At 38.2% G+C, this 17,945-nt stretch overlaps 1 protein-coding gene across 2 annotated transcripts in view; it reads left to right on the forward strand.

The window, feature by feature from the left end:
- Positions 1 to 13,725: 13,725 nt before the first annotated feature.
- Positions 13,726 to 17,945, forward strand: part of GLRA3 (glycine receptor alpha 3) — a gene marked incomplete at both ends in the record, with an annotated part of 80,272 nt that continues 76,052 nt past the window's right edge. For both annotated transcript variants that reach the window (XM_084204430.1, XM_084204431.1), the window contains one exon: positions 13,726 to 13,844. In XM_084204430.1, coding sequence (XP_084060556.1) covers positions 13,726 to 13,844 — 119 coding nt within the window. The remainder of the gene's footprint in view (positions 13,845 to 17,945) is intronic.

Here is a 17,945-nt window from a genome sequence, read left to right on the forward strand (position 1 = left end):
ATGCTGGTTATACTGAAGTTTTTTTCAAAGCACACTCCTTAATCTCAGTTTTGAATGCAACCATTTAAATGAAACATAACCATAAAACATAACTGCCAAGATAAGTCCAAATACATTCCTAAACCCTTCCTCCTCATGCTGCATGGACTACATCATTATAATAAAAGTAGTTTGTCTCATTTTAATATTGAAAGAAAAATAAACACCATAGTTGAACTCTGGACTCTTAATAAACACTGCTCAGATATTTGAAACACCATGTTCTATCTTATTTCTCACTGACATCAGGGTTCACTCCATTCATTGCTAATCGTTGTGAGATACAGAAAGAGATTGTGAAACAAGCAAACAATTACTATTGCCTGAGCAAATAAAGAATTGAGATGCTTTCAAGAATCAATATGAATTACCTTGCATTTGCTTTATACAGATTTTGTATTCCTCTTTTTCTTGAATGCAGGACATAGCTTGGTTTTTTTGTGCAAAGAGCTTCTGAACTATGTCAAAATTTGTCTGTTACTATTGCTGCTGAATCCCATTCATACTAAGTGGAGCTAACAGTGATCTTTTTCCTCAATGTGTTTTGACTTGTTGCCTTATCTGCTGGCAAGGATGTCATAAAAGCTTCAACCCTTCCACCTTTATTAAAAGCTTTTGATGAATGAGATATTTTTGTGAAGATGTTTTTAGACAGCAAAAATATTTTGAACTTTTCTCTGGCAGAAGTATCTTGATACTAATGAAAAAATAAGTAATATTTCCAGCAGATCAGGTCTGTTTGAAAATCCTATATATCAGTAACATCTCAGACATGGGATTTCTTCTTTGCCTCCATCATCAGGGTGGCACTCAATGAGCTGGATGGATCCCACATCTACATTCAGCTATGCCAAGAAGTGGATAAGAAAGAATTTTTACTCACATTTTACAGTTTGGATAGAAAATAGAAATAGCAACACTATGGAACAGATTTTGATAATAACTATACACATTCTCAAGGTCAGACAACATTACAATCTCCAAAGCATTTGGAGACCCTTCAGTTTGTCAGAGAATTAATAACTCAGTTCTGTTTTCCTCAAAGTGGTATAAGGCAGTGCCACAGAGACAAAAACAGAACTGTTGACAGCATCAGTTTCTCTCTGTACTCCTGAAGACTGCATCCTAACCCTACTGAGGCCCAGAAAATGCACAGCAGCTTAATTTGCTTTTTGCCATTACTGCATTCCCACTCCCTTGGTAATAGGCCTCATATTGTTAGAAATCCTAATTGCTGAACTGACATACTGCATTTGTAATGCAAGGCTATTTACATTTGTATTGCAGTTTTTCATCCAACTTCCTTTCTTCCAAGGAAGAGGTCACAAAAATCCACTATAGGATTACTCATCAGCCAGAGACTATTTGAGTTCTGCACATTTATGTCTCCAGATTGAAAGTATGAATCACTCTTCTACATCATTTCTGCATATAGACCACAGCTCTCTATCAGGAAATATGAATGAATTTGAATTTGATCCACCAGGGCCTCATCTGTTCAAAAATTTCACACTCAATATAACTGGCATATTTTTCTTATGTGTCTCATCTCCTTAGCTGACGTACAGGACCATTTCTTTTAAAAAATCCAAAACATAGTTTGATAACAATTCCAGCAAGAAGCACCCTTACTGAGAATTAAGAATGAAAAATATCATTATACACAATTGAAACAGTGATGATAAATTGACCTTGTTTATTCTTCCAGTATTTCTGGAGTTGTTCAGGGTTCAAACTGAAACTTCAGTATTAAATACGTACTAGGAGTACATGGCACTTTCACCACAGTTTTATGATTTTAGTTTAATCTGAATTTTCTTGCCTACATCTGTGACTGAAATAGACTTGCTTCAAGTTCTGCCTCTCCTCAAGAAAAAACTAAAGTGTAAAAATATACAAGAAACATCATTCAGAATGAAGAAACTTGATACTCCAAGTTTGATTGCATGATAACATATAAGCAGAAACAAGATATCTTCCAATGAAAGAAGCTTCTTAATTCAGCAAAAACTCTCCTTCATTAATGACTCAAAGGAGCACAAAGCAAGTTTGCTGATGATACTAAACTGGAGTTGTCAACTCTCTTGAAGGCAGAGAGGCCCTGCAGAGGGACCTCACCAAATAAGAGGGCTGAGCAATCACCAATCATATGTTTAACAAGGGAAAGTGCACCTGGGCTGGGGCAGCCCTGGATGTACAGACGGACAGGAGAATGACAGGCTGGAAAGCAGTGCCATGGAAAGGGACATGAGAGTCTGGGTTGACAGAAAGTTGAACCTGAGTCAGCAGTGCCCTGGCAGCCAGGAGGATGTGACTCTTGAGGTGTCCTGTGCAGAGCCAGGAGTTGGAGTCGATGATCCCGATGGGTCCCTTCCAACACAGAATATTCTAAAATTCTGTGATTGCCAGTCTTCAGTAAGGCCAAAGGTGCGAAATGCATGGGAACTTGCCGTCCTGGCAACAAACACAGAGCTACCTTTCACTGGTACTCTTTTGTAGATGGAGAAAGGTTTTTCCCTTTGAAGAAACTAGGCTTTCTGGCACTACAAGTACTGCAACGTGAGCATGTAAAGCTACAGCTTTCCACTTCCTTTGATCCCCTTATCTTCATGTCTCAAAGCATCCTCAAGGACATTGTCATTCTGAAATTTACCAAAATTGGAAATTTTTAGAAACTGCCAGGTTTTAATCCGTTAGCTAAATCATTAAAGCTGCAGTGAAATGTAGCCTGTGGAGTCCCACTGTTGTAACTGTGCTTTGTAAAAGCATCCCCTGAAACATGACTCAGAAAGAACAAACACCTGTTTGCTTACAGAGCAGGACACATTTTCTTCTCCACGGAGAAGGATCACAGGGTCCTTCATGTGCCTGTGCTTTGCAAGCACCCACTTAAGGGCAAAGCAGATAATTTGTGAGTACACAACACATGCATGATCTAAGTGAGTGGGAGTCTCTGAGCAGAGTACCTCTACCATTTCCCAACAGCTATCCTCTCCAAGTGCTTACATTAAGTCCCCAAAATAGTTTTCTGCATCTACTAATGGAAAATCTGTATGAGGACAATGTCTTTCTTCACATTAAGAAAGCATTTGTTTAAGTAAAGCCTTGAAATAAAAATCTCAATTCTGCAGCATTTCTATATTGCTTAATGACTTTACTACAAGTGAGGAAAGAAATGCACTTCTGTAAATTTTGTATGCAGAGCCTGCTCTTTTCTGAAATTCTTTATCTTAGTTCATATGTTTTCTTTATTAATAAAGCTATAAGTTCCATATCAACTTTATAGCTACACCTGAAGTGAAATTCATCTATATTGAACTAAAAATGCAACCAAGGATATTCCATTTATTATGTGAGACATATATATGACTAAAACAGAATGGTTTTATGATTCATTATCGCTTTGTACTTCTGAAGAGTCTTTCAGTTTCTGGTTATGTTAATTTGTAGTTACGTTGTAGTTATGTCAAAGGCACTTAAAAATTTTAACATTATCTCCACTCAATGATAACATAACAGAGATAATAAAAAATAAATTTTTGAAATTAAGGTATAAACATTGCCAATCATTAATTCAAGATAAGGCTTCAATATTTCTTTTGAACCATATTTAAGACAAAACCTAGTGCTGTGTCAGATTTAAGCATATGCTGTACTGTATTTATGCATGTGCACACAAGTCACAAATACACATCTGATTCAGGTCATAGAATAGTTTATAAAACAGAAAAGAAACAAAACACTATCTACAGCTAAGTAGTACAAGCTGTCTGTCACATCTGTCCCCTACCTACAACTTGACAATAACCAGAGCAGGATTGTCACTCCAGCCTCCTTGAAATGTCTGGCCATCACTCTAACCTTCCACTGTTGAAGCATCTAGGAGTGTAGCATTAGGAATTTCTGTAATTGGATCCTCCAGGAACAAAATAATTGCCATGCTGGACCAGAAAGCTTGGAAAAATAAGCTGAAATAAAAACAAGCTTGCTGTTTCAGACTTTTATTATTCACTTAAATAATGTTACAAGTCAGTTCAATGAGATTCAGTTTGTTATAGACACTTTAAAGGTGAGATGCCTCATGTGAATGATCAGCACACACATTTAGAAAATACTGAGCATTGGAGAGAGATTAAAAAAAAAAATTACTAGATATAGATTAACATTTATTTCATAAAAATGAAGAATACACTGAAAACTCGATGAGTAGCTCTGAAGCAAAACCCTTTGTTTACAGCACATTTGGAGAGGAAAAAGTTACTGTAACACTTCATATTCCAGCATGTACAAGTTACAGACTCAGCAGTTAACATTTGAATCTGAGATTATTTGACACAAATAAAAAGGAAAAAAGTATCTAATAGCGGTTTTTGTTAACAGCCTAACCTATAACAGCTAAAACTCCTACAAGAAAGAATATGTATGAAGTCACATCTTAAAGGAAAAAAAACCATGTATTTAATAAGTGCTACTTTGCAGTCAATATCTGATAGAGTTATTACTGTTCACTGTGACACTAACATATTCTGTCTTTAAAAAAAAAATCCACCTTCAGAAACACACGAGCTGCTCTCTGCAAGACTCAACAGTAATGTGCACTAGTACAATAGCTTTTCTCTGACTTTCCTCTTAAAGGATTACAATGAAGGGTATATCTGATGAAACCAAAAATGAATTATGGATATGGATACTTGAAGACAGATTGGCACAGATATTGGATTCACAGATCAGGTCAGGACAATCATCTTCACAGCTCTACAAACACAGCTGTTGACTTTGAATCATCTCCAGCTATATAGTTTTTGTCAGTAGATAAGTGGATTTTTAATTCAATAAGTACATGTATATGATCACTTGGACACCAAATTGAACTTAAACTCCACATTTTCGATAAGTTATTATAAAATACATGCTCAACCAAGTTGAAACTCTAAGTATTTCATAGCATTATTTAGAGCAATAGCATCATCATCCTTAAGAATCTGACCATAAGCCAGTACTGACACCAGTGAACTTCATTCCCAAGTACACAGCTTCACATCTACAAAACTTTTAAATGTCTGCAGGGATGGTGTCTCCACCACTTCCCTGAGCATCCTGTCCAGTGATTGACAACCCTTTCAGAGATTAATTTTTTCCTGAAACTCCCCTAACACAACTTGAAGCCATTCCCTCTTGTCCTATCCCTTGTTATTTGGGTGAAGAGACTGACCTCCACCTTGCCACTAGTGGAGAGCAAGTCCCCCTGAATCTCCTTTTTCCCAGAATAAATAGCTCCATCTCTTTCAGACAGCCCTCATCAGACCTGTGCTCTCATCCTTCACCAGTTTTGCTGCCCTTTTGTGGACAGCACCTACAAGTCTTTCTAGTACTGAGGGGCCCAGAACTGAACACAGGATTCGAGCTGTGGCCTCACCAGTGCCATGTGCAGGGGAACAATCAGTGTCTGGTCCTGCTGGCCGTACCATCTAGTGCAATCCAGTGTATAATATTCTCAAAATGATGTTCCACATTCATTTCTCTTTAAAGCACACATGTTGAAGAACAGCCCTGCAAGCTGTACATGCCATTTCTACATAAGTGAGCCTCAAAAGGCAGACAGACTTGTCCTAAAACTTAAGTTAAACAGAGTACCTTGAAAATTAAATTACTTTAGTTCGTTCCCATTTTCTAATATTGAAGAACTCTCTGGGTGTAAAGTGCCTGGCACAGTTTTATCATTACTGAAAGTTTATGCTTTCAAGACTTACATGATATTTTCAAACTGCATCTCTTTAAGTTATGAATACGTGATCTAGTCACCCCTTCCTCCTTTCCAGGAGAATGAGGCTAAGAAAAAAACTTCATTAAAAGGATGGCCAAACAGTTGCATTAAGTGAATCAACAAAACAGGAGAAACTGTTTAGAAATATGTCTCTCAAATCTTTCCTAGACCCCTCCCCATATAAGCAATTTTTCACACACAAATAAAAGCTGGACAGTGAGTCGAGAGTAGCACACCTTCAAAAAAAACCAAACCAGTGGTCAATTATTGAAACCATCTTCTCCCACTGTCAAGCTATTCTTAGGCAAAAAAATAGAGCACATCTCTACACAATCGATAGCTAGAGTTGTACAGTCAAATTTCAGAGCACATTAAGAGTGCTGATGAAAAAGTTTTTGCACTTGGCTTAAAACTAGACTTATCAAAATAGTTTTCATTTAGAGCAAAATCAGAAAGAAAGACAGTGTCAAACAGCTCCTAGAAATAATTCCAAAATATAGGCACAAACCCAATACTGACTTAGGAAATGCTATACTAACACCCAGTGATAGTCATGTTACAAGCCCTTCTCATATGTGCTCCCTCTTCCATCTGTGTTTCAGTGATGAACAGCACTAGCTAGAGATGCATAAATAGGAAGCATTAGATAAGAACAAAACCAAAGATTATCAGTTTGTTTCAGGGGGAAAAAAATCAAATAATTAAACATGATTCTTTTCAAAGGTGTGACAGATACATGAAATAAGGAACAAGACAGTAAAAGCTTATGTTAGGAAGCCAATTGGTTTGAGAATTAATAGAATTTAAGCAAATGGAAAAATAACAGCAACATGAGAAGTCAAATAAACATATCTGCCTTCTCCCTAATAGTAGTCATTATTACACCTCAATGCAAATGATCCAGTCATTCAAGCCCTTATAAGCAAATCAAAATATGTCATCAAGCACTCATTCTATATAAAAAAGTAATGAATGCAAAACCAATGCAATGTAATTGATTATCACAAAAACAATACATTTTACAGTAAATTAATTAGCTGAAACAGGTCAATAACAAGTGAAACACATGTAAAAAATTGTTTAAGAAAAGCTACTAAGGAAAAAGTGGGAAAAAATAGTTTGATTTGCATTCACAACTCTGAGAATTAGTTTTGAGTAACAACGTTTGTAAACAGCCAGCTACTAAACTAAGCTTGCCCAGGTCTTATATTATGGAATCATTTTCCAGATCTCCTGGAAAAAAGGATCTTCTGCAACCTATTTATCTCATACAGGAATCCAAAGGTTATTGACTGTTTACACAGCTCATAATATCCTTACTAGATTTGTCCTTTCTTTATCCTTATGATGCATGTATTCTGTACAGTCAGTAGAAAGGAGCTGAGCACAAACCACAGCAAGGAGGAGAGAACAATCACTGGGAGATTTTTCATTGTTTTATGTCTTTAGTATTTACTCTCTTCCTAAAGTCATACTTGGGTTTCTTACTTACAGGACATACTGCAAAATCTGCATACTCTCAAGATGAACAAGGAAAATGCTGTAAAATCGGGCAGGATAAGAAAATCTGGATGCCCAGCTTTCATTCCTCTCTTTTTATGTACACCTGCTGTCACTATGACTTTGCTGCATCTCTTCATGGCCACTGAGAAGTGCTTTTAGAAAGTAGTTTTTTTTGCAGTTTTGGTGGGGTTTTTTAAATTTTTAATTTATAATACTTCTGTAGAAACAAAGGTAGTCCAGCCCAAAGAGATTTCAAAAATATCTAAACCCCTTCTTTAAGTACAAAAATCAACACAAACTAAAGTATAAAGCATTGAGACATCCTAATTATAAGTCTACTCACCACAAGGCCCACAGATTTTCAACTACATTAAAAAATAGTCTCAGGCCCTACTATGTTTTACACACACAAGCAATCATATTTCTAGCAACAAAATCCATGGGAGTTAATTTGCACAGGTACAATATGCTTCTCTGTTATTTTTTTTGCATGCAAAATTATCCCATGGGTGAATTAAAAAGAACCCACTCAAACAGACAGAAGAAACTAAAAGTTTCATACTGGGAAAATGCCAGGGTCTGGATATTTAAGAATTGTTCTAATATGATTACATGGAGTAATTAAATTTTTTAAAAAAGGAGCACTCACTAACTAGCAGGAATGGTCTCCCTTGAGGCTTGAGCCAGCAAAACACTCACAGGGCAGCTGACTCCAGCAGAACAGCTCACTTGCTTTGAGCCAAGCAGAGTTAAATGGATTGAACCCTTGATTAATTAATGGAGCGTCTCATACAAAGTATGAAATTAACTTGGAAATCTTTCTGTTTTTGATTGAACTGTGCACTCAATGGCTCATAGGCATCTCGACCCTCTTTATAGACTGTTCTGATATCTGAGAGAAAATACAAAGTTCACATTGATTCTTATTTTCAAACAGAAATTATAAGCACATAAAGAGAAGATCGTATCTTGCTCCAAGACGGTCAAGACACCACGGACAACAGATGAGCTACACCTCAGAACTTCTTTTCAGCAATGACTACTTTTGGAGTAAAAACTTATACTGCATTTATATACTTTCTTAGTTGTCTCCCTATAAAGTAACTTTTTGTAAATGACTAATATTTACAATAATTTTATATTTTGATATCAGAAAACTTGATGGTGTTTTCACGTATATACCTGTTATTTACAGGATGGGAAGTGTTTTCATGTGACATATTATTACTCTGAATTAAATTTTACATATTACACTGAAATAACTCAACATTGACTGGGATCGTACACTAAGAATAAAATATAGACCATTTACCTGCATTTGAATTTCTATTACTACTGTAAACCACCTCTCCAGATATTGGTGTCTCATATAGATTAGCACAGATCTAAAGATCATGACGGATAAAACTGCTGCCACTGGAACTCAGGAACTCCATCTGCCTTATGAGAATTAAGGTCAAAGGTAGAATGTGTTTGAGAAGAAAAAATATCTGAAGAAAAAAACATGCAATCTGGTGTTTCATGGTTTGATAAAAGACTGGAAGTTTATTCAACCAAAAATTAGAAACAATTTATTTGTATGCACCCCAAAATTAAATGCAATGGCCAAAAAGCCGATTTATTTTAGTTATCCCAAGTCTTGCTTTTGAGGCAATACATTTTCAGAATGCAATGTTTCAGCTCTGTGGTGAGGACACACACATTTCATTTTTTAGAGAAAACAGTCTAGCAAATTATTTCATACAGACTCCACTTTGTTTTTAGAGACTGAAATACATTTCTAAGCCTTTTCTTGCTTGTTGAGCTACATTGAACAACTACATTTTTCTTTTTAGTGAAGTTACTCTCATATTTAAAAAATGGCCTTTCTATTTTAGGACTGTATTCATTGAAAAACATATATATTCTATTTGTAGTTTTGTGTTTAGTAATAGGTCAAAGCCTCTGGGGTTTCACACTTGAATGAATTACATCCTGGGGAATCCTGTGTACTGAGAAAGCCAGACTAATTAACATAATCAAACATGTCTCAGTAAAACCAGTATCTAAAACTACAGTGATGTCATATCCCATCACGACACCCTCTTTAAATGCTAGAATGTACAAACTGGCAATGCAAGTGTGGTAAGGACTACATAAATGAGGTCTTTAGTCCCTACCATTATGATATGTGGGGTTTTCAGCTGTCAGTTTGGAAGCCAATCTCCTAAGTAATTAACTCTGTAGCTGAATGTATCATTATAAAGCATTTGGGGTTTATAGATTCACATGTTTTAGCATTGGAGCCATGGCTGACTTGAACTGAATCTCCAGGGTCATCACACTTTACCAAGTGGCTTCTGGACCAAACCCAGAATGTACAACCCTTAAAGAAAGGTGATCAGTTTTGCTCCCTTTTTAGGTATTTCAAAAATTTAATTGCTTCAAAGTAAGATCATTCTTCTTCTAGTCTGAATTCAACTTTTATCAGGTTCCAGGCTTGCCAATTTACTACCTCTAATTATTTCAAACTTTAAGATTTTTACCTTGACTTCACAATTCATTTTACTTCATGCAGGTGCCTAAAGACCTTTCAGTTTTTTTACAAGATGAAGTTTAATCTTATATTAGAAAAAGTACTCCAAGCTGTAGCATTCTTGTAGTTCTTTTCAGAAACCTTTGAAATTTGTCAGCTGCCTTTTTAAGGATGATTAAACATACTGAACCACAATGTGTTTATGATTGGAAATACTAAAATGATAATAATAACTTCTCATGACTACAACTATAATTAGTTTGTCTTAATATTCCAGAATAATGCTATCACACCAAAAAGCACATTAATTAATCCTTCTACCCATATATGCATTTCGGTTTTTCTGTGTGAATAACTTGAAGTAGCTACATTATCTTGCATTCAGTTGTATAAATTGTGTGTTAAAAAACTGAGGCAGACTATAATATTGACTTGTCATATTTCTTGTTGTCCTAATATACAAAGTTTTTGCCTCACAGGTTATTCCTGGTGAACACCTCTCAAGCTCAGAAACACAAGTGATTTACTTTCATATATACCTAAATCATGGTTGAATCAGGGATATAGTAGCTATCCAGCCTGCTGGTTATAAGGAGAATTAGAGACTGACTTTAGAATATTTTGGTGAAAACTTTTTTTCAACATACTGATGTTTTCCATTTGTAAGAAATGCTCTTCAATTCACCCCTAATACTACTGAAAAGAAATGAGGCAGCTCAGTTTTTTATGCATGTGGCACACACCAGCTACCATGTTTTGAGAGCAATATTATTTGATTTTTTTATATAAATAAACAACATTAATATTTGAGACAGAAGCTCTGGTTTCTGGATTCTAGTTTTAAAATAGATGTTCAAACAAATCTCATCTTTCAAACTACTGTAACTGCCAGAAGTATCAAAAGATACCATAAAGAGCTTCTAAAGATGGGACATAGCCATTAGTTTAGCTTTATATAATAAGCAAATAAGTCTACCAGTAATGATATGGAAAGACTAAAAGGATGGTAATTAGAACAATATGGTGAATTAAAACAATTAGAAAATATTTTATCAAAGTTGGAAGTCAACAGTAGTGTTTTGTTGAATTTGAACCTTTTATATGTCAAGATGTGTTGTTTTAATTCCCTCAGAAGAAAATATTTTAATACTCAACACCAGCAGCAGAAAATTTTCAAAAGTTTCAAAACAGTCTCATTAAGCAGAATAAAATATTTCAATAGTAAACTGGCTACCTAAAGCACAAGCAAGCACATTATTTCCCACAAGGATTTTGAGAAGCTTGAACTCTGCATATCTAAAGTATAGCCTGCATTTATAATTAATAGAACTGTTCCTATTAGAGACATGGAGAGTTTGTGATGGTAGTTTCAACTAAGAGTACTATAAAATAAAATGCATATGCCTTAGTGCAAATAAATTAAATTAGAACAATTCACTGTTGAAGTACATAATGCACAAAGATAAATAGCTCCTGGAGAAGCAGCCTCACTGCATGCTCATTTTAAGAGAAAAGAGAGGAATCAACTCTTCTAAATACAGAAAGAAAGTACTCCACTGATTCTGCAGAGCACCTGCATTGACAGACTGTCCCTGAGCAAATAGAGGGATTTGCCAGTTTGTTTGCTACTGTGTTTTCAGTTGAAGGTTTAAACAAGTTTCTTTCATTATCATTGTTGACATTTAGGGCTACAAAGAGGAAAAAAAACCTAAAAGGATCAACTTTTTGCAAAGTGGACCTAGAAACCTAGAGCATCCCTTCATTTATGTAAACACTACTAATTTAAAAAGTTCAGGGAATGGAGGAAAATTTATTAGTGATGTTCTGGTGCATTCTTTTCCATACACTTGATAGGAATCAAGAAATCCCAACTGGCTTTAAAATGTGTGGTAGGCATTAATATTTAGTGATACCTGCTTGGAACGACCTTGAAGAAGAGCTAGAAAAAAAGAATAGTGATATTGTAAAAACGGAGAATGTAAATTAAGAACTGTGGTGAAAGTCACATGTGGAGTATTTTTTGAAATTAAAAGAGAAAAAGAAAAGACAGTATACCTGCAGGTGGAACATGTGATTACTTTCAAGGTTTCTAATGAAATGCCTTCTTTCTAAGTCACGCCTATCTTTGGACATAAGGAGTGCATAAAATCCCTATTTCTTATTTCTTTCCTGCATCTCCTCTACTTGATGACCTTTTAACTGAGTTTTTTTCTGTGTTAAAAGTTTTTCTCTATTTCACTCTCTTTCTTTCCTTCTTCCTTTTTCTGTAATGAATTTATTATACTTCCCTCAAATTTCAGTTTCTATTTCTTTGCTTTATGTGCCTTATCTTGCTGAACCTTTGCCTTTTTCCACATCTGCTTCTGTCTTCGGCATTCAAGTTTTCTATGGCTTTTTATTAAGAGTCTGGCATGAGATAATCCTGTGGGCTGTGCAGCTATTGGAGCTGCACGAGTATTGGGGCTGCCATCTAACTGTTGGTGTTTCCTGTTTAGTGGCTACAGGGAAAAAAAAAAAAGCAGGCAGATCATACTGGGGCAATCAAGGAGAGGGAGATGGGCCCAGTCAGATGCTGTTCACAAAGGCAGAGCTCTGTCCTGAACTGGACCTCCCAGATTTCTCTTTCCACCGGCTCTCCCTGGCATGATATGGCTGTTCAAAGGCCATTGTCTTTTAGGTTCACAGAGCAGCCCTACTTTACAATCCCATAGATATTTCCCCCTTCTGCCCTTCTCCAGGTGTAGCCCTTCCTGACAAATCCTTCATTGTACTTTGTGCACAAACCATACAGATTCCTACAAGAATTTCTCAAACAATATTTCCCAATATCAACTCATAAAGCCTTACCCTTGCTAAGGAAAGCAGCACCTGGTTTGCCTGAAATGTTTGGTTTCTCTGAAAATAAATGCAAACATGTCACTTTCCTACTGCCACCTGTACTTTTAACTTTATTCTCTGTCGCCCCCCCCATTCTCATGAATAACTTTCCAGTTTCCCTCTTAGGATGCTCTCTCCTTCGTTCCTTCCCATAATCCCTTCCACTCTCCTTCCCAGTCAAACTTTCAGACTCTTTGCGTTTCCCTCTTGGCCCACTCTATGGCTCTAGATCATCTTTTTTTTACTGAAAAAGTCAAATAGAACAAAATAGAATACTTTTTCTGTGTTAATCAGCGCTGTATTTTCAAAGAAGAGGCTGAAATTCTCAACCCCCTCACCCATTTCCTAAGAAAAAGCCCACCGCCAGACCTACAGGCAAAGCAGAAGGGCCCCTCTTTGCCCAGTCTTTTCCGAGACCCGAGGTTCAGTGAGTTCACCCGACCTCTCTGACGGTCGCTACCCCGTGTAGGCATCGACTCGGCCGCCCCAGTCCCCGCGGCAGGGAAGGCGCTCGGGCCGGAGCCGCTCTGAGCACAGCCAGCCCCAGCGGAGCACCCTCCCGGCCCGGGGCGGGCCCTCCAGGGCGCCCCCTCGCCTCCGCCGCCGCCGCCGCGCCCGGTCCCGCCCCGCGCCCCCCGCGGCGGCCGCGCTCTCCGGGGGGCGGCCGCAGCCGGCCCGGCCCAGCCTCCCGCCCGCCCCGCCGCCGGCCGCGGCGCGCCCCGTGCCCGGCATGCGTCCGGCGGCCGAGCGCCGGCTGCTGCCAGGAGCCGGGGGCAGCCGGGCGGGCAGGGGGGCTCCCGCCGCCGCCGCGGCTCGGCGCCGCCGCCGCGGCTGGGATTAGGCTCCCGCTCGGCTGCGATGCGGAGCGGCGGGGCGGGCGCGGCGGGGCCCAGCGGGAGGGCGCGGGGCGCCGCCAGGCGCTGAGGCGGGCGGCGGGCGAGGAGCCGCCGGAGCTCTCCAGGGTGCTGGGCTGCTGCCCGCCCGCTCGCCCGCCCGCCCGCGGGTGCCGCGGCGCGCAGCCCCTCCGATGCCTCCGACACCGCCGCTCCCGGGCTCCGCCGCGTCGCCGAGCAGCATGGGCCGGATTAGGTACCTCCGCGCGGCTGTCTCGGGGTTCTATCTGTGGGAAGCTGCGGTCCTGCTCAGGTGAGTTGCTTTCTTTGCGGAACTAGAGGTGTCCCCCTTCCCGGGTGTCGAGCAGCTGAAATGCCTGGGACGAGTGCGGACAGCCGCCGCGGTCAGCCTTTCCTCACCACGAACCTTCGGCAGCCAGGCTGCGGGCACAGAAACTAAATGCGTGAGCTCCACGCTTCCTGAACGGCTTCCTAACATCGCGCTGTCCCGAATCCCATTTTGCGTTTTACAAGCAGGAGGTTGTGTTCTTCCTTCACTTGCTCGCAGATAGAGTTTCCCTGTAAGATCTGTGAATTTTATCACTGCTTTTAGCAGGAATTGTAACATCAATTATATTGAAAATTCTTAAGGTACAAAGTGTCTATATGTAAAAGTTATGGAAGACGATCTGAGTTGGGAATATATGGACTTCTTTATTACCGTCAGTTCTTTCCAGCAAAAGGAAAATCACAGATTGCGTTAGGTCAGAAGTCTTGTGCAGAAACAGAGAAACACTAGCTGAGTGTTTCTGAGAGGATATGGTCTACAGAAGTTCCCTTAAGAGGGAAAGCATTTGCTGTGCTACCAACAGTCTAGGATTTGTATTATGAAAGATGGCAACATATCCATAAATTATGACCTGAGTCAAAGACTGAGGTTCATACGGCTTTCTAAGCACAGTAGGTAAAGTGATGTTATTATATCCATGTAAGCATTCTTTTAACACATAGCTCTGGAAGTGTGGTGATACCAGACTAAAATGAACTTGAGTCCTCCATGAGGGAAAGCTTTAGAAGAAAAATCACACATGTAAAGAAAGAGGCTTCAGTGTCATATATTCACTGCTAACGCAGTTAGCCATACTTGTTATCAACAAACATTCTAGCTCTGTATCACAATAAACAAACTATGGCATATAACAGGACAGTGACAGACTATTTTAAGAATCACACTATTATTTAATAGACAAAAAAACGAAACTAAAATTTGAAAAGAGAGTTTGAGGATTATATGTGTAAGGCATTTATAGCCATGAGGTTAAGCCAGCAGCATGTATTGCCCCACAATGATGGCACACTTCACAAGTGCTTACAGGTTTACAGCAAATCTTTCCATTCTGAAGTTAATGTAATGATGTATCAACATATGTAACATAAATATTTTATAATGCAATTTTATTGTAATTGTGCCAAAAGAAAGAGATTTTAAGAAACTTGGTCACATGGTATGAGACTGACACTGTGAGGAAAGAGTCAATGCATGCATATTACACTTTAAATTTTGCAGTGAGTATTTGATGTTCAGTGTAGGTAACCAAACACTTGTGTAGCGTAGGCAATACAAGCAGTACTATGCTATTATTATTCTATTTCAATGTACTTATGGAACTTATTACTCCTCTGCATATTATTTATTCCATGCAAATGCCATCCTACTGTTGAACTGTTCATTCTTTATTCTAATGATGTAAAAGCATTTATTCCAAGGGGGAAAAAAAGCTATAAAGTCAGTTATGAAAGTCATACAGGTATTTTTCATCACATAAATCTGTACTAATACTGAATTGTTTCCAAACTTATGCAGATATCTTGTGTAGCATAAATTCAAACTATTCTCTTCAACATCCAGATAACTGTGGTATTGTAATAACATTTTACTCATAAGTAGTCACTTTATGATAATGAACATGGTTACTGTGCACATGGATTATATAGTTGGAGAAAGAGTTCAGAAAGCTGCTCAGAATCCATGTTTATCTTCCATATCAATCTCAAGATAGAGAATGCTTATGACTTTAGGTCTAGAAATAATACCTGAGAAACCTGAGCCAGTTCAAAACACATAGGAGTCTTCTCCATGCTTTAAAAACAAAAAAAAAAAAAGTGGAAAAAAAATGTAAAATATGAAAACCTGTAAAATTCTCAACTTTCCCAGAGCCATTAATTCTATTTCTTTTCCAACTTAAGCCTTGTGAAATTATTTCCGTTGGAGCAAAGGGAGCAGGGAATATTAGAATGCTGCTTCCACTCTCTGTTAGACACAGACTCCAGCCTTAGCACCCGCATATTTGATGAGAAGATGGATGTTCTATGGGTTTCTAGGAACAGTCAAAGTGGTTTTATTTGCTCACCCATTTTGGAAGAAATTATGTTATCTTCTCTTACATTCTGCAACTTTGAAACTTTTCTGCTCTTCATTAAGAAACTAAAGGCTGGTTGAGAAAAGTGAATGAAACTAACAAGAAAAGCCTTCATTACTTGTCCAACAGCCCTGAAGCTATTTAAAATTAATGTTTAAATTATATGCCTGTGAAGATAGGAAAAAAAGATGGTTTTCAGTGTAAATTTGGACTGGCTATTTTAATGAGCAAAGTCTCGAGATGCATGCTTAACAAGAAGAAACTTCACCTGATTTATTTTGTTTTTAACAATTCGTTCTTCATTCCACATCAAAAGATCCTTCCAATTGCAATGACTGAAACAAGATGTATATTGGTCATTATAGGATCTAATTATTTGGTCTCTGAAAGATGTAGGGGAAAAAAATTAGAAGAGCAATGAAGTTGGGAAAGGGTCTAGAGAGCAAGTCTTGTTAGGAGCATCTGAGGGAGCTGGGGTTGTGTAATCTGCAGAAAAGGAGGATCAGGGGGGACTTTATTGATCTCCACAACTCCCTGAAAGGAGGGCGTAGCCAGGTGGAGATCAACCTGTTCTCCCAGGCAACAAGTGATAGGACAAGGGGAAATGGCCTCAAGCTGTGCCAGGGAAGATTCACATTGGATATCAGGAAGAATTTGTTCATGGAAAGAGTGGTCAAGCATTGGAATGGGCTGCCCAGGGGGGTGGTGGAGTCACCATCTCTGGAGGTGTTTAAGAAATGACTGGACATGGCACTTAGGGCTGTGGTTGAGAAGGTGGTATTCAGTCAAAGGTTGTACTTCGTGATCTTGAGGTCTTTTCCATGATTTTGTGATAATGCACAGTCTTTGATAATATTGTGCATGTTTGTACTGTTCTGCCATAGATAAACACACATATTGATAATGTATTAATAGATTTTAAACATGAAAAACAATGGTTAAAACACATAACACTCTGGTTTATGCAGTATTTTTGAGGACAGAGAGAAAATCTATTATCAGACCCAAAATAAAAAAAAACCTATTACTTACTAATATTACTGCCAGTCTGAGCCTGAGTGTGATACTAAGAGGGTCCAGGTGCAAAAAAGAGGCAAAATCTAGGGAAAATAATGTAATGTAGCCTTGAAATAACTGTAATTTACTACCAAAGAAAGAAAAATTCTGAGATATAGTTTGAAGTTATAAAAATGTCTGAGACTGAGTATTCTCCTGGGTTTTCAATAAAGTAATAGTGTGACCAAAAAATCCTCTGGATTTGCCTGAATTCCAAAAGGTCATTATGAAAACAAGGTCATATTTGTAGACTAAATGCAAAGATAAGATTTGTGAGTCAAAACCAGTTTCATAACAGTTCAGGAACTTTCACAGACACCAGCACTGATCTGTTAGAACGACGCTGTCAGGGGCTTGAAGGGATTTGCTTTTTCTTTGGAGGGTGTAGTGTATCTATTTTATATGTAGACCTGTGTATGGAGAAATAACAGGAGTAAAAGGTTGCCCTGGGGAAATGCAAAATAGATTCTCCCTATGTGGTATTTCTTTATTTAACCATATTAGCGCAGACTAAGAATCATGCTACAATTAGACTCTTGCCTCTTTCCTTGTTCTTTTCACTACTCCACTGAACTTACATCAAAGAAAACAGTATCACAGACACAGATAATTGCTCCTAAAAACCAGATTTTTGTGGGGAAAACCCCCATGCAACCTAACTTTGGGGCATATCTGAGTTTAAGGTTAACTGATTTTGAAATTGTTCCTGCATTTCATTGCAAATTGATTTCAGGTGAATATCTATAAGTGGCGGAAGTCATTATCCTTTAGGCCAATATTAGTTCCATCGAATAATGAAAGAGAAAAAATACAACAGCTAAAAACTATTAATTCTGACATAGCATCACAAACATCTTTGAAAATAATGATTTTGAGGTGTTCTAATGAAGCTTCAGTAGCTTATTAATATGTTATTAAATAGACCTACAATGCTACTC

This window comes from Fringilla coelebs (genome assembly GCF_963513975.1).
Source record: "Fringilla coelebs genome assembly, chromosome: 4".
NCBI lineage: Eukaryota > Metazoa > Chordata > Aves > Passeriformes > Fringillidae > Fringilla > Fringilla coelebs.